Source organism: Selaginella moellendorffii, unplaced genomic scaffold (genome assembly GCF_000143415.4).
Source record: "Selaginella moellendorffii unplaced genomic scaffold, v1.0 SELMOscaffold_54, whole genome shotgun sequence".
NCBI lineage: Eukaryota > Viridiplantae > Streptophyta > Lycopodiopsida > Selaginellales > Selaginellaceae > Selaginella > Selaginella moellendorffii.
This window is the reverse complement of record NW_003314315.1, coordinates 1,034,507-1,060,683: the sequence shown is the minus strand read 5'-3', so window position 1 is coordinate 1,060,683 and position 26,177 is coordinate 1,034,507. Positions and strand designations below refer to the sequence as shown.

The 26,177-nt window shown below is 46.5% G+C and overlaps 5 protein-coding genes across 5 annotated transcripts; 1 reads left to right on the top strand and 4 right to left on the bottom strand.

Moving 5' to 3' along the window:
- Nucleotides 1-9,742: 9,742 nt before the first annotated feature.
- Nucleotides 9,743-13,761, bottom strand: LOC9661319. The gene is made up of 7 exons (XM_024687681.1): nucleotides 12,663-13,761; nucleotides 12,452-12,478; nucleotides 12,336-12,395; nucleotides 12,247-12,270; nucleotides 11,332-12,200; nucleotides 11,029-11,282; nucleotides 9,743-10,969 (listed from the first exon to the last, which is right to left on the bottom strand). The coding sequence occupies exons 1-7, from the start codon at nucleotides 12,928-12,930 to the stop codon at nucleotides 9,772-9,774; spliced, it is 2,700 nt and encodes an 899-aa protein (XP_024543449.1). The 5' UTR covers nucleotides 12,931-13,761; the 3' UTR covers nucleotides 9,743-9,771.
- On the bottom strand, nucleotides 13,628-15,763 carry LOC9661707. The gene is made up of 2 exons (XM_002982522.2): nucleotides 13,946-15,763; nucleotides 13,628-13,765 (listed from the first exon to the last, which is right to left on the bottom strand). The coding sequence occupies exons 1-2, from the start codon at nucleotides 15,761-15,763 to the stop codon at nucleotides 13,628-13,630; spliced, it is 1,956 nt and encodes a 651-aa protein (XP_002982568.2).
- A 377-nt stretch (nucleotides 15,764-16,140) lies between these two features.
- Nucleotides 16,141-19,064, top strand: LOC9661318 (unconventional myosin-XV). Its single transcript, XM_024687663.1, has 8 exons — nucleotides 16,141-16,196; nucleotides 16,263-16,821; nucleotides 16,901-16,949; nucleotides 17,016-17,121; nucleotides 17,192-17,302; nucleotides 17,358-17,432; nucleotides 17,480-17,549; nucleotides 17,637-19,064. Exons 2-8 carry the CDS (start codon nucleotides 16,276-16,278, stop codon nucleotides 18,870-18,872), a joined length of 2,193 nt encoding a protein of 730 aa, XP_024543431.1. The 5' UTR covers nucleotides 16,141-16,196; nucleotides 16,263-16,275; the 3' UTR covers nucleotides 18,873-19,064.
- A 96-nt stretch (nucleotides 19,065-19,160) lies between these two features.
- Nucleotides 19,161-20,825, bottom strand: LOC9661317 (cytochrome P450 71A1). The gene is made up of 2 exons (XM_024687664.1): nucleotides 19,937-20,825; nucleotides 19,161-19,875 (listed from the first exon to the last, which is right to left on the bottom strand). Exons 1-2 carry the CDS (start codon nucleotides 20,774-20,776, stop codon nucleotides 19,267-19,269), a joined length of 1,449 nt encoding a protein of 482 aa, XP_024543432.1. The 5' UTR covers nucleotides 20,777-20,825; the 3' UTR covers nucleotides 19,161-19,266.
- A 704-nt stretch (nucleotides 20,826-21,529) lies between these two features.
- LOC9661316 (UDP-glycosyltransferase 85A1) lies at nucleotides 21,530-23,450 on the bottom strand. Its single transcript, XM_024687666.1, has 4 exons — nucleotides 23,064-23,450; nucleotides 22,707-23,011; nucleotides 22,110-22,651; nucleotides 21,530-22,046 (listed from the first exon to the last, which is right to left on the bottom strand). The coding sequence occupies exons 1-4, from the start codon at nucleotides 23,228-23,230 to the stop codon at nucleotides 21,669-21,671; spliced, it is 1,392 nt and encodes a 463-aa protein (XP_024543434.1). The 5' UTR covers nucleotides 23,231-23,450; the 3' UTR covers nucleotides 21,530-21,668.
- Between the last annotated feature and the right edge of the window lie 2,727 nt (nucleotides 23,451-26,177).

The window sequence follows — 26,177 nt, the reverse complement described above, 5'->3', positions numbered from 1 at the left end:
GGCTTCGCAAATGTTCCTTGAGTATGGATTTGGTTACCGTTTTGTACTGTATTATATGAGCTTGCTCTTGGGCTCATAAGAAGGATTGAGTTGTTCCAGTAGCATGAGTTTGCGCTTGGGCGAGTGAGTGAGGCACATTAGCAACTCAAGGTTACACTTAGAGTTGGCAGGATTAATGCTAGCCTATCAGTGGTTCCATGAGTTGTTCCATGTACCATGGGTGAAAATAAACTTTCCCTAGGTTTGCTATGAGTGGCAAATAGGCTGGTCCGTAGCTATTTAGCATGGTACTAGTGGATCCTTCCTAGGCATGATTATAAGTGGCTCAATCAAGACTGTAGGGAATAGTCTATTGGTTCAAGTAATCATTGCCGTGCTCTCTCATAAACTTTTCTTCGATTGAACTAAAGGCAGTGTGAAAGCAAGCTTGAGGTTTGGTCAAAGATGAGACCGAAAAGAGAGTCATCGGGGACGGAGGATCAAATACGTAAATCATTTTCTCTTCTTGAAGAGATGATTTGCAAGGAGGTGTTAACTCATTGCTTGTGTTCACATAATGCAATCAAGAGTCCCTACCTTGATGCATGTTGGAAGTGATGGTCTTACAAGTGGTGAGTTATGGGATGGATAGTGGTGAAACACTAAACCATTTTGTCTAGGCTCGCTATTGGAAGACTTGGGTTGCAATGCTCAATTCTTTTCCGGGGAACCTTGCTATTGCTCCTTGAGTAGCTTGGTGTTGGATTAGTTTTGAGTTTGGTCGGAAAGAGAATAGCATGAGCTTGTCCATGTTGTGAACAAAAGTTAGTGGTGTTGGGTGTTGTAAATCTCTATTGATAGGGTGTGGCATTTATGTTGCATTTTGTCGAATTGAGTTAGCACTTGATATTCACATAAACCTTTACAGTAGTGACATGGGCATTTCTCATAGTGTTGCTTGATTGATGATCAAGTCATTGTGATTTATATCATATCCATGTGATAATAAGCAATGTGTTTATGAAGTTGCTTGGGTAAATGATGATCAACCCCAAATTGGTTGATAGAGAAGCTAGTCTACTTGCATGTAGTAGCATTGTAGTAGCTTTGACTGGATTCTCTATAGTGGTCCATTATGCTAAGCTTAAGTTGGTACCTTGTTTCCTTGAGTTTGCCTGTTAGGTGTTGGAAAGGGTTGTAGCATTCATTTGCTATAGCTTGTCGGTTGATCCGTTAGCACTTGGAGTAGATTGTTGGATGGAGAAGATGTGTAGTTGGGGCATTGACATCACTAGCACTTGTGTGGAAGTGGTATTGTTATTTCAAGTGATGAGGAATTTTCCTTGGACCTTGATTTTTCCATGTCATTTTTCTTGTTAGTGTTTTGGCTTCACATTGGATCTTGAAGGTGATTGAAGAAGAGTGTTAGTGCAATATGGATATCCGAAGATGTGGTCTTCGTGATCAAGCCTTGGATGTTCATTTTGCACTTTGCGGATGTCAGTGTTGGATGTCGGTTATATGGGCAAAGATGTTCGATGCTTAAGCATGTTGTTGGATCATGAGAATTTGTGTTGAGGTGAGCCTATGTGAAGTTGTTGGTAGGAAGAAGTTGGTTGAGTCTTGAAAGTTTGCAATCCTGGATTGAGAGTCATTCTTTCTCTAGGATGGAAAATTTTCCACAAATTTTTAGACTTTTCCAATGGCTGATCTGTTAGTCACTTTGCTCGAAAACCATTCCGTTTTCGTAAGCTAGTACAAACTGTTGAAGGGGTTGGAGTTGGCTTCGGTTGGCTTAAACCTTAGTAGATAGTTTGTATGATGCGGCCTGAAAGGGATGCTAACTTTTGGGGCTAAGGCAATTGAGTTGGATAGAGTCTTGAGTTGGTGTAGAAAAGTGGCCGTTGCACTTTTCTCAGAAAGGTGACCCTTGTACCTTTCTTTTGTAGCGCTATGCTTGGTGGCAGGTTGCACCTTGCATTATGTTAGACTCTATGAGAGTAGTGAGCTCTCACTGATCTTGACTTGGTCTTGGTGGCCCTGCGCCTTGGCTGAGGATGGTGATGTCCAACTTAGTTGTTTGCAAGCTGAGATGTTGGTACCCATACTATAGCTTTGTCTATGAGGAGGTTGTGTACCAATATGAGTCCATCTCATGGTCTTCACTTTAGTTTCGACTGAGTGTTGATCATGCATAGCTAGCCTCTTCAAGGCATGCTCAGAACTATTGACTAAATGCATTAGTGAGCTTATTGCGGTTGAGTTGGATTCGAGTGGTCATTTAGTTTGTGCTTGTCTATGAACTTTTATCTCGTACATGAGGTATTACGTTCATATTGGATGAGTATATGACTTGATGATATGAGTTTAGTGTTGAGTCTTGTGAACGCAAGTTGAGGAGTGATTGTTAGTTGCTTTGCGACTAGTGATTACTTGTAGACTTCATCAAGGACCGTTGACACTTGCTTTGCTCGATGATGATTTAGCAGTGGTGGGCTTGCTTTACCAGATGGTGTTGCGGAGGATCGTGTCATTAGGCTAACATGGTTTTTCCATGTTGGCATATCAATTCCTTTGTTGATATCATTTAGTTACGTTTGGTCTATAGTGTTGGATTTCATTGAGTCTTGGATGTGGTGATTCACTCCTTGATGATGTGTTATTTGTCACTGAGTTTTGCTAAAGGATTGGTCTCGGATACTAAGTATAGTATCTTCGCCTTTGGTTAGCTTGGTTGCTGGAAAGCTCCGAGTGGTGATTCACTCTTGCTTTCTTCTAGCTTTGTCCTGATGTTGATGGCATTGAAGTGATGCCTTGTCATTAATATTATTGATATTGAGACTTGAGTGAAATGAAATGTCTTTCCTTAGGATTGATATTGAGTTTCATTAGTCTTGATGAAAAATGTTGATGATTTGGCTTTAGCTTTGTGTTGTTAGCATTCATGCATTTGCTAGTTAGCAACTGTGTTGACGTTTAAATGAACTGAGTGGCAAGTTAAGTTAGTTGTATTCTCGATGAGTTTGTTTAGTAAGGGTTGAGCTTTAAGCTTGTCCTTGAAAAGTGATTCAGTCATGGACTATGCTAACTCTACAAACAAAAGAGTTAGTGATCAATATTGGAAATTTTGAATCCTTATTGGGTTTGAATTGGAATATATTGATCATTGATGATTCCCCTTCTGCTTGTTACGATGTGAGCTACGTCTTGTTATAGATGGATTCATGGAGGATCGATTAGATGATCACTTGTTGAGCATAACTTCGTTATGCTTGGCTTTTGGATTGATGCAGACATGCTCTTCATTAGCTTTCGCATTATGAAGTTTAGCTTATGGATGTATTGAAGGGGATATTGTGGTTCTACCATGATTTCTTCTTTAACATTGAAGTTAGTTCGTGCGAGACTTGTGATCATTGTTAGGCAAGACTTGGCTATAGGCTTCTTCAAACTTTTGGTCCTTTGAGTTTATTATGCTCATTGTTCCATTTGTTAAAAGTTGTTGGGGAGAAGGCATTTTTGGCTCTTTAGCTTCGCTGTTAAAGTTAGTATTTGCATCTAGCAATCATTGGTGATGATTGACTATCATCTAGGATAGTTGATTATCCTTGTCAAAAAGTTTTGCTTGATTATTGTTGATATAGAATGGTTTGCCGTTCTTCGGGATGGTGGATTCCTTCTTAAACGTGTAAGCTCATGAGTTTGGACTTCCCGGGAGGTCACCCATCCCAGTACTATTCAAACCCAAGGACGCTTAACTCCAACTATCCCAAGACCCTTAACTGATTAGAAAAGGGGGTGCACTCTTGTTCATGGGCCCTTTCCCTCTTTTGAACCCCATGGACCGTCTCTCGAGTCGTTCCCTTTGGTTGCTTACAATCCACCATGCTTCCCTGCAAATTCACGCCCTCGTGAACGGAAGCTGAGAGCCGCAGCTCTCCCGAGAGCCCCGCTCTCTTGACACCCTACCCCTCGGGTCGAGCCCAGTGGGAGCAAACTGGACCAGCCAGATGTCAATCAACATGTGGTGCGATTCCCCTAGCCAACCAACAGAGTCGGACCCGAGACCCCTCTAATACTAAATGTAAGCTCCTGAGTTTGGACTTCCCAGGAGGTCACCCATCCCAGTACTATTCAAACCCAAGGACGCTTAACTCCAACTATCCCAAGACCCTTAACCGATTAGAAAAGGGGGTGCACTCTTGTTCATGGGCCTTTTCCCTCTATATTTGAACCCCATGGACCGTCTCTCGAGTCGTTCCCTTTGGTTGCTTACAAAACGATGATTATGCATCTCTTTATTGATGGGATGATTGATGATCTTTCATGATGGTTAGTTATTCTCTTTGATGGCTTATGGCTTTTTGCAATACCACATGTTCTTTGTGGTTTGCTCTAGATTGGTCTCTTGGGTTTGAGATATCGATAGGATGTTGCTGACACTTGCTTAGGCAACTTGAGTTCCTTGGTATTATTGACCAGGATCTATTCAGATTGGCGAGTGCGATAGTTGGCATGAATGAGTGTTTGTTGGTCTTACCCCATTCATTCTGTTTTGTGGATTATTGCTCGAGTTCATTCTGATAAATTGGAATGTTATTATCTTTAGGTGATACATTCGCGAGCATTCTGTTTGCCAGTCAATGATACTCTGTGTTCTGTGAGTTATCTTTCGTAAGTTGTTTGGCATTCTATCTACCATTTTCGATAGTTAAGTTTCATCATTGAGTTTCCTTGATGATATACTTGCTATTGAATTTTGTTGGATGGTCATTCCTATGTTTACCAATTATGATGATCTTGGTGACTTTTATACTCTCATACTGGTTTATCGGATGATAACTTACTTGGAATACTTTGTGTTCTAATTTAAGCTTTATTCACTGATAATTAAATCTCTAAGATATCATTGTTTATGACTTTGATATAGTTCATATATTGATCTTTGAGTTTGGGCCAGTATAGGCAGACTGGCTTCGGCACTTCGTGTGCATGGTGAAATCTCTCGTTATGGGGTAGCTACTGTCGACTGGTCACATAACCCGCCTCTCTGTCGATGTTCCTTAGTCCGTTGAAAGGGCGTGACTGTGTAAACAACTCTAACTGCCTGTTTACAGTAGTCTATCTAAACCTTACCGACGGGTTTGGTTTCTTTGCTTAGGAGGGTTGGGGCCTCTGGCTTCTCTCTCTATGTTCCCGCGGGCAGGGCATATCACACTTTTGTAAGCTGGGTGACTCTCAGAGCAGCAAGGGTGGCTGACTCCGTTGGTCATTTCCTTGTCGGCGACGGCCGGAAGGTGTCTGAGCTGGTAGCACATCCGCGTTAGACAAAGAGGTTGCTCCCTAACTCATTTAAGTTGGTGCATTTCTCACATAGTGTGAGTACCGTGAACTTTTTTTGGAGTTGTTTCCTTGGCGGTATTCTAGACTCGAGTATGCATCGATGAGGACGTCGATTTTCCCAAGGGGGGGAGAGTGTCGCGAATGTGACTTCGGGTATTGAAAGTTACCTGTCGGCTAGTCCTTACGGACACTCTTACCTTACTGCCATGATGGCAGGAGGTCGGTATTGCTGGTTCCCTTTATTAGCCCCTCTTGTCCAAGTGTTAGCTTACTGGGCTTTGCATCTGTACTTAGCCAGATGAACATAAGGTAGGAACTCCTATGTGTTTCTAGCTGAGCATTCTCAGCCTGGCTCTTAGTTCTCTTTTGCTCTGTCTTGCACTGGCTTGGCAAGAACTCACGCGTATTGAGATTAGTCCCTCAATATCGCTGGATGATAGCTTACCGTGTCTGCCAAACACCCTCGCTATCATGCCCTTTGTGTTAGTCTCATTCGGTCCCAAATGCTATTTATGGAAAGTGTCCAGATTTGCTCATTTGGCATATCTACGGAATGTAGAGATCGACCTGAACACAATGGTGTTCGTCCCGTGTCCAAATTCGCAATCTAAGGACATTCCATATTTAGTAAGTTTCGAGTTTGTCCCTGAGACTAACTCCTGATACTAAGGGAGGCTTGGGGTGAAAGCCCAAAGCATGTGTTCCTCAAGGGGGGGGGGCTATGGGAGGTTCCAAATGTATAGTAGGGATAGTGGGTAGGTCGGGCATGGCCGACCAACCTGAGGCATAGTCTAGCTCCCGCTTGCGTGCCTGTCCTTGTTTTGCGTCCGGCTTGGGTCTAAGCCCAAGTTCCATTCCATGCTAGCTGGTGGAGTACCCATATCCTCGTGTTAGGCCACCGGTATGCCGAAATAGCGCCAGACTTTGTTTGGCTCCGTTTTGCGTGCTGGTCTTGGCATTGGGATGTTGGTTGCTCCAGGACTATTCCAAGTCGCTCCGGGCTCCTGTCCCTTCGCTCCTTGGGCTATATGCTCGGGAGTTGCTCCATGGTCCGGTTCCATCACTCCTTGGCGTCACGCTTGGGAGTTTGGCACCGTTCCTTCGTTCAGTGGCCCAAGGCCCTGAACCTCGGGTTCCTATGGACACGTGGTATGTGACACGTGGCATCTGTCACGTGGCACAAAGAGGGTTTAGGTTCCGCTTCGTGGTGGTATCCTATGGTAAATCGCCATAGGATAAAGGGATAGAGTGGAGAAGTTTGCTAATGAACATCGCCAATTTCGGGAATATAAGGTGTGTGATATCGTTTTTGTGCCAATGATCTTTTCGTCAAATGAGCGGTAGAACACTTTAGTGCCTTTGTGGAATGGGAAGAGTGATAAACTTTCTCATTGGAGTGCATTGATAAGGTGACTTATCAGATGCGGCTACCAATATATTTGGTATTTTATATCAGCCAATTGAAAGGTATACTATCCTGGAGTGATGGGCATAATGCCTCTTTGATGTATATGGCTGTAGAAAATGGACATCGTCCTTGGGACAAGGACTTTGTTAGGGGGGAAGAATTGTTAGGCACGAGCTTTGACCACATGGTCAATGTCAGTTAAAAAGAAGCTCAAGGGTATATTAAGGCATATTAAAGTAAGGAACTAAACTTACCTGAGGGCTCATAATGGAATGGTGGCGTAATGGAGCTTTTGAGGAGTTGGGTGGTAAAAAACCTCAAGAAAAGGCATAGCATAGTCTAGGGAGATTAGTTCTTTGTTTTTTCACAATGGATCATAACACAAGGGTATATTAAGGTCTTCAGTAGGGTAACGAACTTAACCTGTAGTGGTGTAGTGGAGCTTTTGAGTTAGTTTGGGGGTGGTTAGGTGGTGAGAAACTTAAAAGAGAAGCATAGCATAGTTTAAGAAGACTAGATCTTTGTCTTTTAATGCCGAATCATAACAAGGATGGATCCTTCCCCAACATAACAACAATTTAATTGTGTGAGTTTAGCTACCCAGAACTTGTGGACCATGAGCTAGATTGTTAAGCAATTTACATTGGAACATCAAAATCCCCTAGGGTGATGAACCCCAAGTATTTCTTTTTTGGCTGCTTGAGGTATTGTATGATGCATATAATGCACGAAGCTCTTTTGGTCTAAGGCCAAGGAATTAATCACAGTTGCAATCTTCTAATGACTCTACTGTAAGTGAGTTCCCATAGTAGATGGTTTATCAAGGAGTGGGAGTTTGACATTATGCTTGGCATAATAAAATCAATTGAGATAGCCTATTTTCCTTACAAATCACTCTTTTTCTTCTACACTTTCAAATTTTAAATTATTTAGTAAGAATTAGGTATTGTAAGGTCTATAAATATATATGTATGTATATTAATGTTTTACTTTGCATAGATAATCCACTAATTATAGTATTATATTGTCCAAGGGGTCTAAATCACAATTGATATACTTATTCCATATTTTGAGCACTCACATTGGTGCAAGTGAGGGGGATTGCAATTTATCCTAGAGAGCAAAGCTTTTCAATAGTGTTTTCCTCAATTTTCAAGATCATATTTTTTGTTCTTTCACTTTTGGATACAATAGTTACAATCCTAGATCTGAGAAAAAGCTAATGTAGATAGATCTACATTAGCTTTTTCTCAGATCTAGGATTGTAACTATCTAATCTATTCTTTTTTTTTATCTTCATTGCATTCTCTTCTTCTACGATGCCATGCTATTATTGATTTAGGAGTTTGTCATCCAAGATTATAGATGATATGTTGTTGTTATCACCCAAAAATGTTATTTTTGTGGTTATATCCTTTTTAGATCAAGCTTTTGGTGCCAAATAACATGATCCAATTAGTGCTGCTTCAATCCTTGGTGTATTGCCATGTTCAGCTTTTATAGGACATGATTACATAGCTTCTCTGATTCTCAATGTCTTGCTGTCTCCTAGTAATATAGAGTGTTGTGACATCAATTAGAAAGCAATGAATGATGAAATCCATTTTTTGGAGAATGTTTGAGGATTAAGATTATAAAAAGATGCTATTTATGAGCTTAAGTGGATTTCTACTAACAAGGAATTTGATTACTTTGAGAATAGCTTAAGAGATGAGTTAAAGATTTTATAGAGTAGGTGTTAATTATTTAATTTGCCACTTGATCCTTTCTCTTTGCTTTATGCTCTTTCCCAACCTTTTTTTATTTCTTGGCATAAACCACCTTCTCATGTTCCTAGTGTTTCCTTCTCAATTGTAATATTTCATTTTCCTAGCATATTGATCATTTGTGACTTATGATTCTCACTCTTAATTTAGTGTTGAGTTGAGCGTATTTTGTCTTCCTTATACTACTTCGGATATTGAGCATATGCATGAGATTAAGAATCTTGCTTTTATTTTATTGAATTTATTCCAAAGGTTGAGTCACTTTTACCAAAGTTTCAAATTGAGTGCATGTTCCCAATTATAAGTGCTATTGAAAACTTTTTGTTTAAACGTTGTTGTTAAGGAATTTATATGTTTTATTGAAAGTGTGGACTTTTCTATTGATTTTTCCATTTTAACTATTGAGTTGTGTATTGAGGAGTTTCAACAGTATGAATCTCCTACTTAGCTTGTGGTGTGAAGTATTTATAATAGGTTCCCTATTCTTCAGGCTTTCATATTTCCTTCTTTTTATTTCTCATTTTTTCTTTTAAAAATTCCTTTTTTAATGCGTCTTTATCCACTTTTTTTCTTTCTCAATGTTTCTTTCTCAATTTTCTCACTTTCTCCTCTTTGCCTTAATGCTTCAAACTTTTTATATTTTGAAGGAAGGGTTAGAAAGGATGGATACACTTTATCTTTGGGGTTAGACTCTTGGACAAGAAAATATAGTAGTTAAGTGAGGATGAATTATATAAATTCTGGAGTGAAGACAACCATAGTTAGTCCAAACAGAATATTTAACCTTAACAAATATGATAATGGAGTGAGGGTGAATATAGGTAATAAGGTAAAAACAACATAACTAGTCCAAATAGAGCTAGTGTTTCAAATTTTCTTTTCCTTCAAGGAGGGGATAAAGGAGTATTTCATTGGCAATGAAACCATATGGTCATCCTCAAATCTCCCTTGAGTATCACCACCTTTTGTGCCTTGAAAACACCAACCTCTTCATACTAAGTTAGGTGATGAAGAAAACATTGTAGACACATTCCTAATCTAGAATGCTTCAGATGCAAGATCACCATTGAAAATGCAACTTTGTTCTTTGCAAGCTCCTCTTTGGGATTGATGTCCAAGCTCAACTTTCAATTCTTGTGTTGAATTCCAAGTGGTTTTCTTTGCTCTAATTTCCAAGAACACCAGCTTTAGTTTTTATGTCCACATTTTTAATGTCCAATATTATGCAAAATAAGTAATAGTTAGATATACCTTAAAAGAAAGAAAGATTTTTATTCAATTACATTGCTTAACACTGTCAATCAACCATTCCTCGTCAAACATGCAAATGTTTGTACCATCAATAACCCCAAGTAATGCCGAAATTTGTTCCTGTTCACAATGTGTGTTCAATTTTTCCAACTTTGCTGCGTGTTGAACCTTTGGCTGGAACTTCATCAAATCTACAAAATCTGTCATCACCACAAGCTTGAGACACCCAAACCTTGCAAGTTCCCTCACTCGCTTCGCACCTTCCTCATCCTCTTTTCTCTTCACAACTAATTTATATCCTTGACCACCCTTGTGCAAAAAGAGCTTGTTGAAATCCAACGAAGACACATAGTCACCCATTGCCATTTTCTGGAGAGTCTTCAATTGCGCTGCACATATGATGAAAGTTGTCACTGGCACACCGGTGCATTGAAGCTTGTCTGCGTGCTCACCTACAGCCGGTTTTGCCACTTCCGTAACTGTCAGAAACCACCATATATCTGGCCCGCAAGTCTTATTCATGCCTGTCGAAAAGAAAGTAAAGAAGTTGTCTTTACCACTAGTAACGCTGTTTATCCAATCGATTAATCGAAAGTCCTCCGTCTCTGTCCCGATGAGGTTCTGGTTATCAATCTTCGGCCTAGCAAGAGTTGCAGTGTTGTTGTAGATGGACGGAATCGGCTCCGTGTTCCACGATGAGAAAAGGTCGGCCAGACACCTTCCATCTAAGTGCTCCCCAATCATCTCAGCAACTGCAGTTTCATAAACCTCCCCTGTAGCACTGGCATATATTTCGGCCTTCTCCAGAAAACGATGCTGCTGGATCCGTTGCAAGGAGGAATTTTCCTGATAATAGTGCCACAGGGCACGACAGACCAGCGGCTCGAAGATCTCTACAGCTCGGCATTTTTCACTTGTGTCAGAATGGCCAATAATTCCGTCTTGATGTTGATACATCCACTTCATCAGCCTGTGTCCTTTATACTGGACTCTCCCAAGTCCAAACTCCACCAGTGATAACGTTGGATTCATCACGACCATCTTTCCTGTACCGAAGAAGTGGTTCGCAACAACTGATTGAACTAGAGCCTTCACTGCCGCCAGTTCATCACTCGGGACTCCTGAAAAAAATCGGTAGACATCATCAAGCACTGTCCTGTTCACTGTGTTCATAATATCTGCAGGACTTATCCTCTTGCTTGGTCCCGTCCAAGATACACCCCTGTAACATTCCAATCATCAGTCGAGAAGCTCTGCCGCTTTTGGCGAAATTTCACATACCTCATGGATGTTGTCTCTTTGGCATAATTCAAGAAAAACTCTGTAGCTGCGGTTGCAGGCGGGTTAAAAAGGATATACTGCTCAAGAGCAGTAACAAACGTCCGATATCTTCCTCTGTACAGCACCCCGAGCCTCTCAAAGTCAATGATGCTGCAATCCTCCAATATGTTGCTAGCATATTGCCGCAGGGCCTGACCATCCCGAAACTCGCCAAAGGTTGTATACCAATAGATGCTCACACGGAATTTCATAGTCTATGGACACAAACATTAGCCATAAAACGCAGGAACGCATACAATATACCTCGGAGATGTGAGTGGCCACATGATACAGCGATCTCCCAGTGCCAGCAAAGATTACTTTGTTGTTGAACCCAGCATCCTGGAGAGCAATAACAAACTTATCAAGCATTGATCGTCTAAGGCTGCCCGTCTCCCCATCTCCTGCCATGAACCTGTCTTTCAGATATCTGTTCACCTCCTGGCACTCGTCCAAAATAATCGGCCAGTCCCAGGTGTACGCACGGAGCATCTTGCTCAACACGGACTCCAATGCAGGAAGATCATCAACTGACGTCGCCAGCGCCAAGATGCACCCGGTTAAATGGGCCCAAGGGTCAGCCTGAGTATAGTTGAGCTGCTGGTGCATAACCTGCTTGAAAAGAAATGTCAAATTGCTCAGTGGCTTGAGGAGGTCGTCACATTTGCGGTGAATGAAAAGCCTTGACAGGAGCACCGCCCTCAAACAGGTCTTGAGGGATGAAACTGGAATCGGACCTGTTGGATACAGCCTCTGCAGTGTCTCGGACACGACCAACAGGTCCCGGGAGCCATCAGCAGTAGGAGAACCGGAACACACGCCAGTGAAGTAAAGACAGGTCTGCTGTGCCGCAATCTCGTATAAGCAACGCGTCTTTCCGGCTCCGGAGACGTCGAATAGAATCAAAAGACTGGGGTTGCTGATTCTCAACAATGAAAGAATATCTCTAGAACCAAGAGGCTGCTCCAGACCATGCCACAAAAGACTCGGTTGCCAACGTCCCGAAACGTTTATCTGGCAAATTGGAACCTTGGTGAGCGAGAACTTTCTTTTGAACGCGTGCGCAGGGGTCATGCTGGAAATGCTGTCTGAGAGGTCATCGCCAAACGTCTGTAGTATAGCTTCCACAACATCTGCACAACAAATGCTATTGATAAAGGACAAACACGCGTTCAATACCTTTAGTAATGGGCTTGCTTCTCACTGCAAAATAAAAAAATTTTAAAAAACAGTTTAGACAAACCGCAATCAGACAAAAATAATCCTACCTGTGCGTTGGACGACAGCAACGACAGAGGAGAGTTTATCTCCAAACTTCTGAAGAAGCCCTGCAAAACAAACAAACGGTATTGATAAAGGACGCTACTGAACAGACGTTCAGTACCTTTGGTAATGGGCTCTCTTCTCGCCACTGCAAAATCACAAAAGATAGTGTTTAGAAGGAACGACAAACGATGCAGTCAGACAAAAGATCAAGGCACCACAGCGATAGCCACGCTCCAATCTTACCTGTGCGTTAGAAGAACATCAGATTTCCAACAACAAAATAAGCCAAGATCCCCTCTAAGATCAAAAGAAACACAAAGACGTTATACCTTTTTCGAAGACATGGATACAATCCGCAACTCTTGGCACACGCTGTAGCTCCGCTATTAGCTCCTGCCATCCATACCTCCCCTGATGTTCCCTGGCAACGTAATACTGCCCATCGCCTAAGTACTCCAAGAGAGATTTTCCATCTGCATAGCGCCGAGGCCCCACGAACGAGTATTCCACACCCTCACCATCTCGATCAAGAACTCCCTTTGGTAGATCTGGCCCTTTGGCCCTGAGAAGAACCACAAAATCCTCATCACTCGCCATAGCGACCCTTTCTCCTCCTAAATCGCCCAGCCCTAGATCTGGATATCCAGCCTATGCTCAGCTTACTTTGGATTTATGGTGGGTCTTGATTCGCGAGGGGTCTCTTTAAAAATTCTCGCACGTCCTGGGAGCGCTGGCGATCGTTCCAGCGGTTCAGAAATTCGTGCGAGGCCTGGCCATTTCCTTGTCTGGTAAGAAACTAGAATTGGAAGGCAAATTCAGCGCCTTCTACCCCCGCGCTGGATCTGGTGAGCTAAAATATTTCTCCTCTTTGGGGAACTGCACATCCTATCTCACGGTGGATCTGTGGAGGGGGGGTACCAAAAGTATAGTAGGGATAATGAGGTTTAAAAACTAGTTTTGAAGTAACTCTCTAATAGTGCTTTTAAATTGACTTGTGCCTGTTCAAGCTTGTTGCTTTTGGGCATGTCACAACCAAAACCTTTGATGAGGTGCTCACTAATATGCTTGCTCTGTTACTGCCCTCCAAATCAGTTGAAGAGCTGTGTTATATGTTATATATTTCTTTATATATAAGGGGAGTTATGAGTATATCATGTGTACTCTTTGTCTTCTTTCTCTAGCTCATCCCAATCAAGGAAACAAAGAACTAGATTCAACTTTCCTTTTTTTCCTGATGGTACAACTGCCAACAAAAAGATCCACCTAAACTTTGTTTAATGGAAAATAATTCGTCTTAGCGCCAGAAGTAGTGGATAAGAAGCGATGCCACTAATTCAGCTTCATCTGCATGATTCCGGCCTGGCCGCAATCCCTCCAGTGAGTGCTCCTCGTCTCTTGCAGCTGACAAAAATCCGCTGCGTAACGTTGATTGCTGTGGGACGAGCATCGTTCCCCAGGAAGTGATGCTTCAGATGTGCGCTGCGCCCTGCAACCACGGGCGCTAGCAAAACCTAAGAAGCTGATCATACCGGATTACTTTTTTCAAATTTTAAATGTTTGACTATCATTGACAAATTTGACTAGTTGATTTGACTTAACTGAGGTGGTGGACCTTGGGCATGCCATACACCGGGGTCGTGATTCCCTCCATCCTCGCCTTGAGCTGTAGCGCCAGATAGAGCGAGTAGTGACGAGCCTGGTGGAGATTCCCACCATGGAACCACAGCCCTTCCTGCGCGGTGGGCTTCCACATATTCCGGAGCTCCCCCTCCCACGGCCCGGGATCCTTGCGCGTGTTCGATCCCAGCCCCCAACACTTGCCCACGCGATCCGCCACCTCCTGGGAGATTAGCTTCGCGGCCCATTGGTTCATGGATCCGTACCCCGTGGCCAGAATCACCACATCGGCCGCGATCTCCGTACCGTCGCTCAGCACCACCGAGCTCGGCTTGAGCGACGCGATGGTGACGCCACTGCGGAGCTTGATCTCGCCGTCGATCAACAGCTGGGATGCGCCCACGTCGATGTAGTAGCCGGATCCACGGCGGAGGTACTTCATGAAGAGCCCCGAGTCATCGTCGCCAAAGTCGAGCATGAATCCAGTCTTGGTGAGCGCGGCGTAGAAATCCTTGTCGTGGGCTCGGATCGCATCGTAGGTTGGTCGATTGACATCGCCCATGATCTTGTATGGCACGCTCGCGAAGATCATGTCGGCCTTGTCAGTCGTGAGCCCCGACTCTACCGCCGATTCCGAGTAGGTGTTTTTCATCACGAATTGGAGGAGCGACTCGGATCGAACTACGTGGGTGGAGGATCGCTGGATCATCGTCACCTCCGCGGCGCCATTCTCCCAGAGATCGGCGGCGATGTCGTGGGCCGAATTGTTGGATCCCAGGATCACCGCTCTCTTCCCCTTGTAAGCTTCGCCTCCCGGATGCTTGCTCGAGTGATGGAGATCGCCCACGAATTCCTCCTGCCCGGGAATTCGTGGCACATTGGGAAATCCTGACATCCCGGTCGCCAGGATGAGCTGCTTGGGTCGCAAGGTCACCTCCTTGCTCCCATCCCGCAGGATCTTCACCTCCCACTCCCCGGACTGTGGATCGAATCGAGCTCCCAGGCACTCGCTGGAGGTCCAGTAGTTGATCTCCATGATCTTGGTGTAAGCCTCGAGCCAATCTCCCATCTTGTCCTTGGGCGTGAAGATCGGCCAGTTCTCCGGGAATGGCAAATAGGGAAGATGATCATACCACACCGGATCGTGGAGACACAGCGATTTGTAGCGACTCCTCCACGAATCGCCCGGCCGCGGGTTCTTCTCTACCACGATGCACGGCACGCCGAGCTGCCGGAGCCGCGCGGCAAGCCCGATACCCGCCTGCCCGCCCCCGACAATGACGCAATAGGGCTGCACGGTACTGCCCAGCGTCCGCTCCTCTTCCTTGCGCCCGTCCAGCCATGACGCGCGGTGCCGTATGACGCCGTGCGTCACACCTTTGGGCCGCGTATGGCCCTTCTTCTCTGGGAAATCCTTGAGCCCCTCCATGGCGGTGAGTAGCGTACGGCAGAGGGAAGTAGTGGCCACTAGGCGCAAATGCCCCGTACATACCGCGTCGCGCGTCTCGAACTTGATCCAGGCCTCAATGACGCCCGAGTCCGCGCTGTAGCTGGCGGTACCGTTGCGGACCCAACCCTTGGGCGCGACTGATTCGAGCGTGGATTGGAGCATGGCGTGGATCTGTGACCGGCCCTCGACCGTGACGATGTTCCAGGTGAACGCGATGAGATCCCGCCAGAACGAAGTGGATTCCTCGAAGAGATTGGCAGCGGCCGATGCATCGCCGGAGGCGAGAGAGGAATCCAATCGCGCGAGCCAGGCATCGACGAGGGCGTCTGGATCGACCTTGGGCGATCCATTCATGGTGGCCATGGGAGCTAGAATATCTCTTCTACCAAGGGCTCGAGTAGAACACTACCTGGAACTCCAGAAGAATCTTATCGCATCGTGGTGTGGGAGCTATATTTAAAAGAGATTGATTCCGCGAATCATCCTCTCGCGTGGTCCAAATAGACGAATTCCATGCCCTGGTTCTTTCTATCGATTTCGAGCAATGGCCACTAGTTCTAGTGGCTGGGATGTGATCTCCTGGGAAAAAATCGATGTGATTAGATCAAACCATCCAAGAACATTTCGCGCGGAAAGCCTCGTTTTAAAAAAGAAATATCTAGATCCGACGGCTTCAGATGCTTGATAACCGACGGTCGGGATTGCCCCTAGATAGATCTTTCATAAACCCTGCTATAAGCCCTACGTATATTTCTCGCGAAGGGATAAGGTGCTGTGCTCCTCCGCGCTCTCCGAGGTATGGCCGTGAGATTCGTGACGCATTTTCTCGCAATCCGGCGCTGAGAGCTTCCCGGCCGCGCAGGGATTCCTGGACGATGCAGCTCGCGGCTGTGAGCCAGGCGAGGGTCTCGCCTCCGCTAGGTATCCATTCCTCTGGCCTCTTTGGCGATGTGAGGCCCGGGAACTTCGCGTATTTGCCCGCCGCAACCAGGAATTCGTCGCTCTCTCTCAGTGTGAGGGCGTGCACTGGAGCTCCAGGCTCGCCACCGCCGTCTGGAACAAATGGCACTGCCGATAGTCTTCCCAAAGAGCTCCCAACCAGGCCAACGGCGTCCACGGCTACCTCCGATAGGAAGTTCTCGCGGCCGCCTCCCTTCTCGGGATTTTCTGGGTCTTTGGGACTCAACTTTCCAGGGAGCCAGATTCCTGGATTGCCAGGCTCGCCTCGTCCAAAGCCCGGAACTCCGCGGCCTTATGATCCCACCAAGCAGAAGTCCAAGGTGATGGAATGGCTGACACCGCCAAAGCCACCGACGGAGCTCTTGCAGCGAGAACACTTCAAGCTCTCGCCAACTTGTCTGTGCACCATTTACTTTGGGGACTTGTCCAAGTGGTTTGTGGATGGCAAGCAGGATGCAGTGGTATGTCTCTCTTATGCTTCTCTTCTTTCGTTTGTAAGGTTCGTGTTCTTCTTTTCGTTTTTTTTTTCCTGCCTCGCAGATTGCTCCAGCAAACAAGAAGCTCAACACTGGACCAGCTGTGAATGCAGGTAATTCGCACCTTTTACTCCAAATGCATTTTAATAGTTCCAATGCGTGTGTGTGTTTCTCTGTAGTTCTTTTCAAAGCTGCTGGTTCGAAGCTCTTGGAATGCACTCAAAGGCTCCCGGATGTTGCTCCTCAGGGAATCAAGGCTGAAATGGGTGATGCTATCAGTACGAGGTACCTTTGTCGTTGTTTCTAGTTTGTGTATTGAGTTTTTCGTTTTGTTTTTTCGTTTTTCTTGTATTAGAGCCTTTGATCTTCCTGTACATCGTGTCATTCATACAGTCGGAGCTGTTCACAAGAAAAACGAGAAAACAGGTGTTCGAGAGTCTGATCCAACTCTAGAAAAAGCTTACAGGTGCAGCATTTCTGTTTCCGGTTTTTTTGTTCTCACGGAAAGTCTACTTCTGCAGGACTGCTCTCTTGGTTGCTCGCAAAGAGAAGTTAAAATATCTTGCATTTCCGCCCTTGTCTTGCAATATATACGGGTATGGCATTTCTTTTATTTGGGGTAGTTACTAACAATCACGCTCAGGTACCCCTATGCGGATGGCGCAGAAGTTGCGCTTCGAACTCTTAAAGACAGCTGCGAAGGCTTTGAGCGAGTAAGCACTTCCTTTTCTTTCTTCTCTTTTCCTTTATTTTTCTCTCTGTTCTTTCTTACGCTGATTCTGATACATGCATTCTGTCAGATCGACATTGTGATCCGAAACATTGAAGGTTACGAGGCCTTCATCGACGAAGCTAACAAGGTACTGGAAGTCATCAAGGAGAAGAAAACTATCAAAGTGCCGGCAATGGCTCCTCGAACGACTGATCACCTCCCTCCGGCAGCAGCGGCTGCAGCAGCCGCGACTCAACCGGCTCCTGGCGTTCCAACTACACCTGCGGAACTATATCCAATGCCGGGAGCGCAATCGGCAGGGGCTCCACCAGCAGAAGACGCGCAACCGGCAGCTCCGGCTCCAGCAGCAACTTCAGACGCTTCCGGGGGACTACTTTCTTCCCAACCAGCACCAACCCCAGCAGCAGCATCGGCTCCAGCTCCAACTCCAGCTCCAGCTCAAGCGTCCCAAGCTCCGGGTGGTTACTCGCAGCCGCAAACTGGATACGGGACGCAACCACAGGCGCAAGCTCCAGGTGGATATGGAGCCACTCAGTCTCCTTATTCGCAGCCTCCAGCTTCGGGTGGTGGATATGGTCAGTCACCTTATTCGCAAGCTCCATCTCAAGGTGGATACGCAGCAGCAGGGACTGGCCAGTCACCTTACGCACAAGGCGGCCAGCCACCTTACTCGCAGCAAGGCGGATACGGAGCTGCTCAGTCGCCTTACTCGCAGGCTCCAGCTCCCGGTGGATACTCGGCTGCTGGAGCCGCAAGTGGTCAATCACCTTACTCGCAACAAGCTCCAGCACAGGGAGGATACTCGGCCGCAGGAGGTGGTGGTCAGGCACCTTACTCGCAGCAGCCTCCAAGGCAGGGAGGATACTCGGCTGCTCCAGGCGGATATTCAGCAGCAGGGACACAAGCTCCACCGGCTGGCGGCGGTGGCTACTCCCAGGGAGCGGGGTCACCTTACTCTCAATCCGGAGGATATGGCGCTGGTTACTCTCAGGCTCCTCCAGCATCGAGAGCTCCACAGTACCAGAACGGTCCTTCCAGCCCGCCGCCATACCAGAACGCACCACCATACCAGCAGCAACAGTATAACCAAAACGCGCCACCGCCGCAGTACAACCAGTATCAAAACTCGCCACCACCGCAGCAGCAATACCCTCCACAGCAGCAGTACGCACCGCAGCAGCAGCAGCAGTATCCATCACAGCAGCATCAGCAGTACAACCAGGACGGGACGTCAGCTCCACCGCAGGAGAGAGGCTCTCCGTATCCACCGGGAAATCGTCCCCCTTCGTCCTCTTCTTACTGACAGGCAGGAGATAAGAGTTTTGTGTTGATCTAGCAAGCAGTATGGAAGCAAAGAGGTTAGTCATTTCCAACACTTCGAGAAACCGAGCAAAAGTTCTCCACCTCAGGAGGCGGGGCAGCTTGAATCCTATACTTTCGGTGGCGACTCTAGAGTCTCCTCCAAGAAGTTGTCAAAGCTTCCACGTTTCTTGGAGACCACCAGCGGACTTAACGCAACTTTGGACTGGCTGTTTTGTGGTACGTATGGTTGCAAGAAAACGCAGAGTTGAATAACCCTAATAATAAAATCTTTGTTTTTAATCAAAGGATGAATTATGATAGATATGCCTTTGACAATATTATAATCTCACAACAACCGTTTTATAATAGGAGGACCAAATCTGATATGCAGAGATTTAGAACTTGAGAGAAGTCCTGCATGTCATATGTGCCGCGAGTGGAACTTTCATCCTGGTTGTCAGCCCTTCGGACTCCTCCATATCCAGCGTTTTGTCTGTCTTCCATTCAAACGCTTGTAGCAGGCTAGCCAGGGTGAGCTCCACCATGGTCTGTCCCAGCGGCAAACCAGCACAAATCCTCCGCCCGGCACCAAAAGGAATGAGCTCAAAGTCTTGTCCCTTGATATCGATGGACTTTTCAAGGAATCTCTCGGGCTTGAACTCTTCAGGAGACTCCCACAGGCTGGGGTCTCGGCCGATTGACCAGGTATTGATAATGAGTCGTGTACCTTTGGGGATTTTGTACCCGCCTTTGACTGTACACTCCTGGGTTGACTCGCGTGGCAGCAGAAGCGGCGCGGGCGGATGCAGCCGGAAGGTCTCCTTGACAATGGCTTTCAGGTAGACAAGACTGGATAGATCCTCTTCTTGGACACGGCGCTCTCGCCCCACAACTCTATCGAGCTCCTCCTGGGCTCTCTTCATGCAGCTTGGATTGTTTATGAGCGAGGTAAGAGCCCACTCGGACGTGAGTGAAGATGTGTCAGTTCCTGCGACGAACATGCCCTGTAACAAGATTCGAAAGAGTGGGTTTATGAAACATACAATGCACACAAATGGTGATTACCATGATCGTTCCTTTGATTGTGGTCTCGTCCACCCCCTGTGAGAGGAGTATATCCACGAGATCAGTGGGAGTGCAATTTTTCTTTCTCTTCAACTTGTGCTCATCAATAATCATCTGGTATATCCCGCTGATTTCCTTACGGTTGGCCTTCATTTTTGCGACATAACCGTAAGGATCAAACCACTTAAGGAATGGAATGAAATCTCCAAGAACAAAGACTGCCATGAGATCCAGTGACTCTTCCAATACCGCCAGGAACCTCTGAAATATTGGATCATCAATGACTTGCTTGCTGAAAGCCATCTGACTTATGTTGTTCATGTTGAGCATAGAGAGCAAATTCCTTATGCTGACTACGTTGCCTTCCTCCGCAGCGATAGATTTCAGCACGCGGAGGATCCCATTGGCACGTAGAGCTTTGAAAACCTCCATCTTCTTGGCGGTGAAGAGCTCCATAGTGATGAGTTTCTTCAGATTCCTCCAGTGCTCACCATACGGAGAAAACCCAACGTCGCTGCCATTAAAGAACAAATACTTCGAGTTTGTATTCTGAGGCCTAGAGGCAAATGCAATATCATGTGTTGTGAGAAATTCTCGTGCCCACTGCGGCGAGTCAATCACCAGTGCTGGAACCATTCCCAGCCTGACAGTCATGATCGGGCCATACTTCTTGGAGAGCTTTGAGAGAGTCTGGTGTGGCAATTCCCCGAGCGAGTACAAATGCCCAAAGAGTGGAGTACCCCATGGACCCGGTGGAAGCGGATACAAGAAGCGCGATGCAAAGAGCGAGCATAGAACTAGTGTAGCTGCTCCCACTAGGATGATAGACAGGGCTTCCATTTTTCTGTTTTGCACAGCAGCATGATCCCTTTTATGGCGAGTTCGTGGAAGAAAATGAAGAAGACTGCTCAACTAGGTGTGGGTAAGTACGGTAGACAATGCCGATTAACCTGCTTTTCAAGTGTGGGGGAGGGTTTTTGGCACCACAAGCACACACGTAAAGATCAAAAGGTTTTACATAACCATTTAATAATAATAATATCCTGAATATATTTAGAATAGACTTAGATATTTTAGGATAACTATAAATTGTCTTCAATATACGAGGCCAATGCGATGTCAGGACATACCACCTAGATCTAAAGACCACCAACTATTTGCCAATTTCAATAAAACAGCAACTTTTGCAGCAGTATCATATGGGTGATCAGAATTTGCCCACGATGAGATGTCACCACCAATGGCGACTTCTGCCTATTATGGAAAATTCTGGAGAACTTAATCAGATCATTCTTTTCAACTTGCAATTAAAGAAGAACCCTAGATATGAATGTTTTATTGGGTGGCTTATTGATACTTTAAAATTCATATGCAAAAAATGCAATGAACCAACACCCCACAAACATTATCACCACATCACTTTTCAGTTGCCATAGGTACAGCAGGAACTACAAAGAACTTGTCTCTTTTTGAATCTTCAGCTGACAAATCTTCAACAGCTTGGCAAAAATTGTCTTCAATATACGAGGCCAATGCGATGTCAGGACATACCACCTAGATCTAAAGACCACCAACTATTTGCCAATTCAAATAAAACAGCAACTTTTGCAGCAGTATCATATGGGTGATCAGAATTTGCCCACGTTGCAATGTCACCACCAATGGCGACTTCTGCCACTTTTCCAGGATTTGTTAATGATCTCAACATGAGATTGATAATTTTAAAGATTTATCATCCTACTCTGGCAGCCTGTCTATGTTTCATGTCCTGGCAGAAAGCTTGCAAGTTTAACAACGAGGATCCTCCATGCTCGGCTGCTTTTGCCAGAGTCTGACCCAACCGTTTAACTCTTTCTCTGAGCTCAGCCCCGTCATCTCCCATGGCAAAACTCACCACCTCGTGAATGCGGCTTGAACTCACCTCTTTGTCATCGTCTGGCTTGGTGGCACGAAGGCCAGCTTTGATGTGATCCACCACAAGAGCGGTGTTTAGGATCTGATCGGCAAAGCAAGGCTTACACAGCAGTGGAACACCAGCTGCAAGTGCCTCCATGACGGAATTCCATCCAGAGTGAGTGAGAAACGCTCCCACGGATCGATGCTGTAGTACCTGGGGAGGGATTCTTAATTTCAATGTTGATCACCTAGAGAATCATCAAATGATAAAACGAACCTCTAGTTGAGGGGCCCATGGGATGACAATACCTCGATCTATGAGACTGATCTTTTCCAGGAACTTGGCTCGGATCTCCTCGCCTTCGAAAAGGTCAAGCCGGATGACCCACAAGAATGCATGGCCGCTCTTGTCCAGCCCGGTCAGTATCTGCTCCACCTGATCATATGATAGGATGGCCAAGCTTCCAAACGAGATGTAGACGACCGAGCCCGGAGCTTGCTTGTCCAGCCATTCCAGGCAGCTTCGATCCTGCTGCCACTGAGAAGCATGTTCCTTCGAGGGTTGCATAAGGCATTGCAAGGGCCCGACGGCGATGAAGTGCAGATTGTCGCTGCTGGCAAGCTCCTCCAGCTGCAATGGCTCCATCTCGTAGACCGAGTTGAGCAGCACCCACGCGTCCTTCTGCATGACACTGTTCCTTCGAATCCTCAACCGGAAGTCCGGGTCTTTCTCATCGGGTTGCAGCGTCTCCGGAAGATACCGTGCTGGGATTGGTGGAAGTCCGGGTAAGAAGTCTAGGATCTTGCTACTTCGAATCCCTGTGGAATACATACGGATGTATAACCAAAGAAAACGAAAGATTTCTCGGCCTACCATTCACTGGCAGGACTCCGTTATCCCTGAGCAATGGGATGCGTAGAGACAAGAGAGCCCAAGTTGCAGAGCTCGTCCAGAGCGCTGCACGGCAGATTCCAAACTTGCTGGCTACATCGTGAGTCCAGCTCATGAAAGCATCGGAGAGGATGCAAGTCAATGGAGGGCGACTGGAGTCGGCCGTGAGATCCGCCAGTATCTGCTCAAATTCACCCCTCATTCCTTCTTCCAAAGCCATTAGATACCTCATCACGTTGTTTCCCAACCTCCCCGTTGGTAGGCACTCATCCGAGATGCTCACGAACCTGGGGTTCCAAATAGATCTTGCGGGGAGGAAAGAAACTCTCACAACCGTACCTGAACTGATCATCGCCCTCTTCCAGATTGTTGTGGCGGCTGCGAATGTTGAGGAAGGTGATGACGATTCCCATCGAGGCAAGCTTGCGGCACAGCAACATCATAGGATTGATATGGCCCTGCGCTGGGAAAGGGAATGCCAAGATGTGAGCTTGTTGGGAATCCATGACGAAAACCTGTCGAAGTCGATTTTCCTAGAGCACTTTTACCTTTCCAGAATCAGGTTATGTTAATTTCTGTGGGAGTGAACAAGCACACAGCCACGTGAGCGATCCAGACGCCGCCACGGATCGTCACGATAAACCCATACATTTAACCATATATCAACCGTCATAATAATAACACAACACCGTTTCATAGTATCGGAGCAGCGAACGATCTAATGCCAAGAGGACAGTTGCAGAGGAAGAATCAAAGGGGCCAGGAACCCTTGGCTCAGGAGCGGGCAGTGCTGGCGCGGGTGAAGATCCAGCCAACAAGCTCTTTGCCCAGCCTGCCGGAAGGTGTGCCCTTGTTGCGTAAATTCCCTTTTAATCTATTCTTAGATTATGTCTTCTGCTAACGCAGCAGGAAATTCTTGGGACTCTGGGGGACTGGGAACAGAATTTCTCCACTTGGAAAACAAAAGTACAGCTTATCCTTTTGGCCAAGGACTGCTGGCCTATAGTGGATGGAACGACTCAACGTCCGGCTGCTGCGGATGTAACCCAACGGCTCGACTGGGACTCCAAGAATCGAAAAGCGGTTAGGTCTTGGGGATGCTTGATCTTACCAAAACAGCCCACCAGAACTGGACATCCCTTACACAAATCTTTGCTGCCAAAGCTGCCAATGCTAAGGTGGTGCTAACACAAAGGTTCTTCACGATGAGAATGCAACCTGATGACACCATGGCCACTTACATTGGAAAGTTGAAAGCGATGATCACCGAGCTGAAGGACGCGGAAGCAGCAATCACCATTGATCAAGCTAAGGCATTCCTTCTGAGCTCTGTCCCCCCTGATCTCCAACCTTTCGCATCGATGCTCTCGGCTGTGCCTGGAAAGGACTTGGACTCGCTCTACTCGGACCTGATCGAGGAAGAACGCAAGCAGAACGAGCGGAGACAAAAGGCGCCCTCTCAGGCTGCTCGGGTGGAGCAGGCCTTGATCATGGGAAAGCAATCGGGTGGGAAGAGACGAGATGACCCTGTTCGAGGACAAAAGAGCCCTTCTCCAAGCCCTGGATTTGCAACCAATAAAAAACGCAAGGGCCCATGTAACTACTGCGGCAAAGCTGGCCACGTGGAGCGTGAATGCCGGATCAAGAAAGCCGCAGAGAAAGCTCGCGCTGAAAGAAGCTCTTCTTCACGCCAACCTGACACGATGTTGATGATGACGCTCGCTGCATCTTCATCCACTGTGTCCGAAGCCGAAGTGCTCTGGATGGATTCTGGAGCCTCGATGCACCTCACACCATTGAAGAGAGCTTTTCACAAGTGTTCGATCCCAAGAGCGAGAAATGCATCTTCATGGGCTATCACACCCAGGTAAAAGCCTATCGGCTCTATAACTGCCAGCGCAGGAAGCTGGTGGTGAGCCGAGATGTGGTGTTTGATGAAGCTCATCTTTATCGAGATACCCTGAGACTCCCTCCTGTTTCTTCTCTGGTGGATCTTTCTGAGATTTTGGACGACGTTCCACATCTCCACCCAGCACCAGACAATCCAGCTGATGCAGAGCCAGGAGTTGCTGAAGGAGCGCCCGAAGGAGGCGATCTGGCAGGAGGAGCTGATCACGCTACTTCTCTTCCTTCGACACCTCTTCTGACGACTCCACAGGCCACAGCGGCTGCATCCTCAAGCACCAATGACCTGGAACAGCCAGATCTTTCCACCTGTTCGTTGGCGACGAGTTATATCAAGATGCCACCACTCCTTCCAGCATTCCTAAGCTACCACCTCCTCCAGCCGGCACAGCGGTGGTGACACGCTCGGGTCGTGTCGTGAAACCATCTCTCAAAGCCAAGGAGGCGATGCCTATAGGAAAGCGTGCCTACTTCTGGGCTCTGACGGCTCCACCTGCCTCTCTCGGTCCCCAGGCGGCTCTACACGGACCAGAAGCTGAGCACTGGCAGGCAGCTATACAGGAGGAGTATGATTCTCTCCAGAAAAACAACACTTGGTCGCTGGTTGAACTTCCAGCTCGTAGAAAGCTCGTCTCATCCAAGTGGTTGTTTAAGAAAAAGTACAACGCTGATGGAAGCATTGAGCGCTACAAGGCGAGATTTGTGGCACGCGGATTTTCTCAAGTTCATGGGCTGGACTACTCGGAGACTTACAGCCCTGTGGTGAAACTCACAACCATTCGTATGCTACTAATCTTAGCTGCAGAATTGGATCTCGAGCTCCATCAACTTGACGTTTGTACTGCGTTCCTTAACGGCCACATCGATGAAGAGGTGTATGTGGCCCAGCCTCCTGGTTTTATCCAGCCTGGAGAAGAACACCTCGTTTGCAAGCTTCACAAAGCTCTCTACGGACTCAAGCAGTCGCCACGCCAATGGTACACGAAAATAAATTCTTTTCTAATTTTTCGTGCGTAGCCTCTACATATATTTTGACGCTGGGGCTATTTGTTCCTTGCGCTATATGTGGACGATGCTATTCTCGTGGCAAATCAGCTACGTTTGATCCACAAATTTAAAACGTACCTTGGCGCTAAATTTGCCATGAAAGACCTCGGTGAGTTGCATTTCTGCCTCGGTATCCAGGTGACGCGCAACAGGGAACGAGGCACTCTGGAGCTAAGCCAGGCAAAATATGTTTCCGACGTGCTCCAGAGGTATGGCCTTGCTCATGTTAATCCAGTTGCTACTCCCATGGAAACAGGCACGAAATTATCTGCTGAGCGTGGAAAGTACCTTGATCAATCTCCCGAGGAGGAGAAAGCATCTAGAGCAGTCTATCGCTCTATGGTCGGCAGCCTGATCTACCTGGTAATCTCCACTCGGCCTGACCTTGCGTATGCTGTGGGAACAGTGGCGAAGTACCTGGACCGTCCCTCCACAGCACACTGGCAGGCTTTGAAACGTATTATGAGGTACGTGGCAAACCAGATAACTTTAAAGTACTCC

Coding starts and splice junctions, on each gene's coding strand:
- LOC9661319 (XM_024687681.1), bottom strand. CDS start 12,930: ATGGCGAGTGATGAGGATTTTGTGGTTCTTCTCAGGGCCAAAGGGCCA. Junction 12,479..12,662: donor TATCCATGTCTTCGAAAAAG/GTATAACGTCTT, acceptor GTGATTTTGCAG/TGGCGAGAAGAGAGCCCATT. Junction 12,396..12,451: donor AAGAGAGCCCATTACCAAAG/GTACTGAACGTC, acceptor TTTGTTTTGCAG/GGCTTCTTCAGAAGTTTGGA.
- LOC9661707 (XM_002982522.2), bottom strand. CDS start 15,763: ATGGCCACCATGAATGGATCGCCCAAGGTCGATCCAGACGCCCTCGTC. Junction 13,766..13,945: donor CGGTGTATGGCATGCCCAAG/GTCCACCACCTC, acceptor CTCGTCCCACAG/CAATCAACGTTACGCAGCGG.
- LOC9661316 (XM_024687666.1), bottom strand. CDS start 23,230: ATGGATTCCCAACAAGCTCACATCTTGGCATTCCCTTTCCCAGCGCAG. Junction 23,012..23,063: donor GAGGGCGATGATCAGTTCAG/GTACGGTTGTGA, acceptor TTGGAACCCCAG/GTTCGTGAGCATCTCGGATG. Junction 22,047..22,109: donor CATGGGCCCCTCAACTAGAG/GTTCGTTTTATC, acceptor ATCCCTCCCCAG/GTACTACAGCATCGATCCGT.
- LOC9661317 (XM_024687664.1), bottom strand. CDS start 20,776: ATGGAAGCCCTGTCTATCATCCTAGTGGGAGCAGCTACACTAGTTCTA. Junction 19,876..19,936: donor CAATCAAAGGAACGATCATG/GTAATCACCATT, acceptor ATCTTGTTACAG/GGCATGTTCGTCGCAGGAAC.
- LOC9661318 (XM_024687663.1), top strand. CDS start 16,276: ATGCAGCTCGCGGCTGTGAGCCAGGCGAGGGTCTCGCCTCCGCTAGGT. Junction 17,122..17,191: donor GGTGATGCTATCAGTACGAG/GTACCTTTGTCG, acceptor TTCTTGTATTAG/AGCCTTTGATCTTCCTGTAC. Junction 17,433..17,479: donor TTGTCTTGCAATATATACGG/GTATGGCATTTC, acceptor AATCACGCTCAG/GTACCCCTATGCGGATGGCG.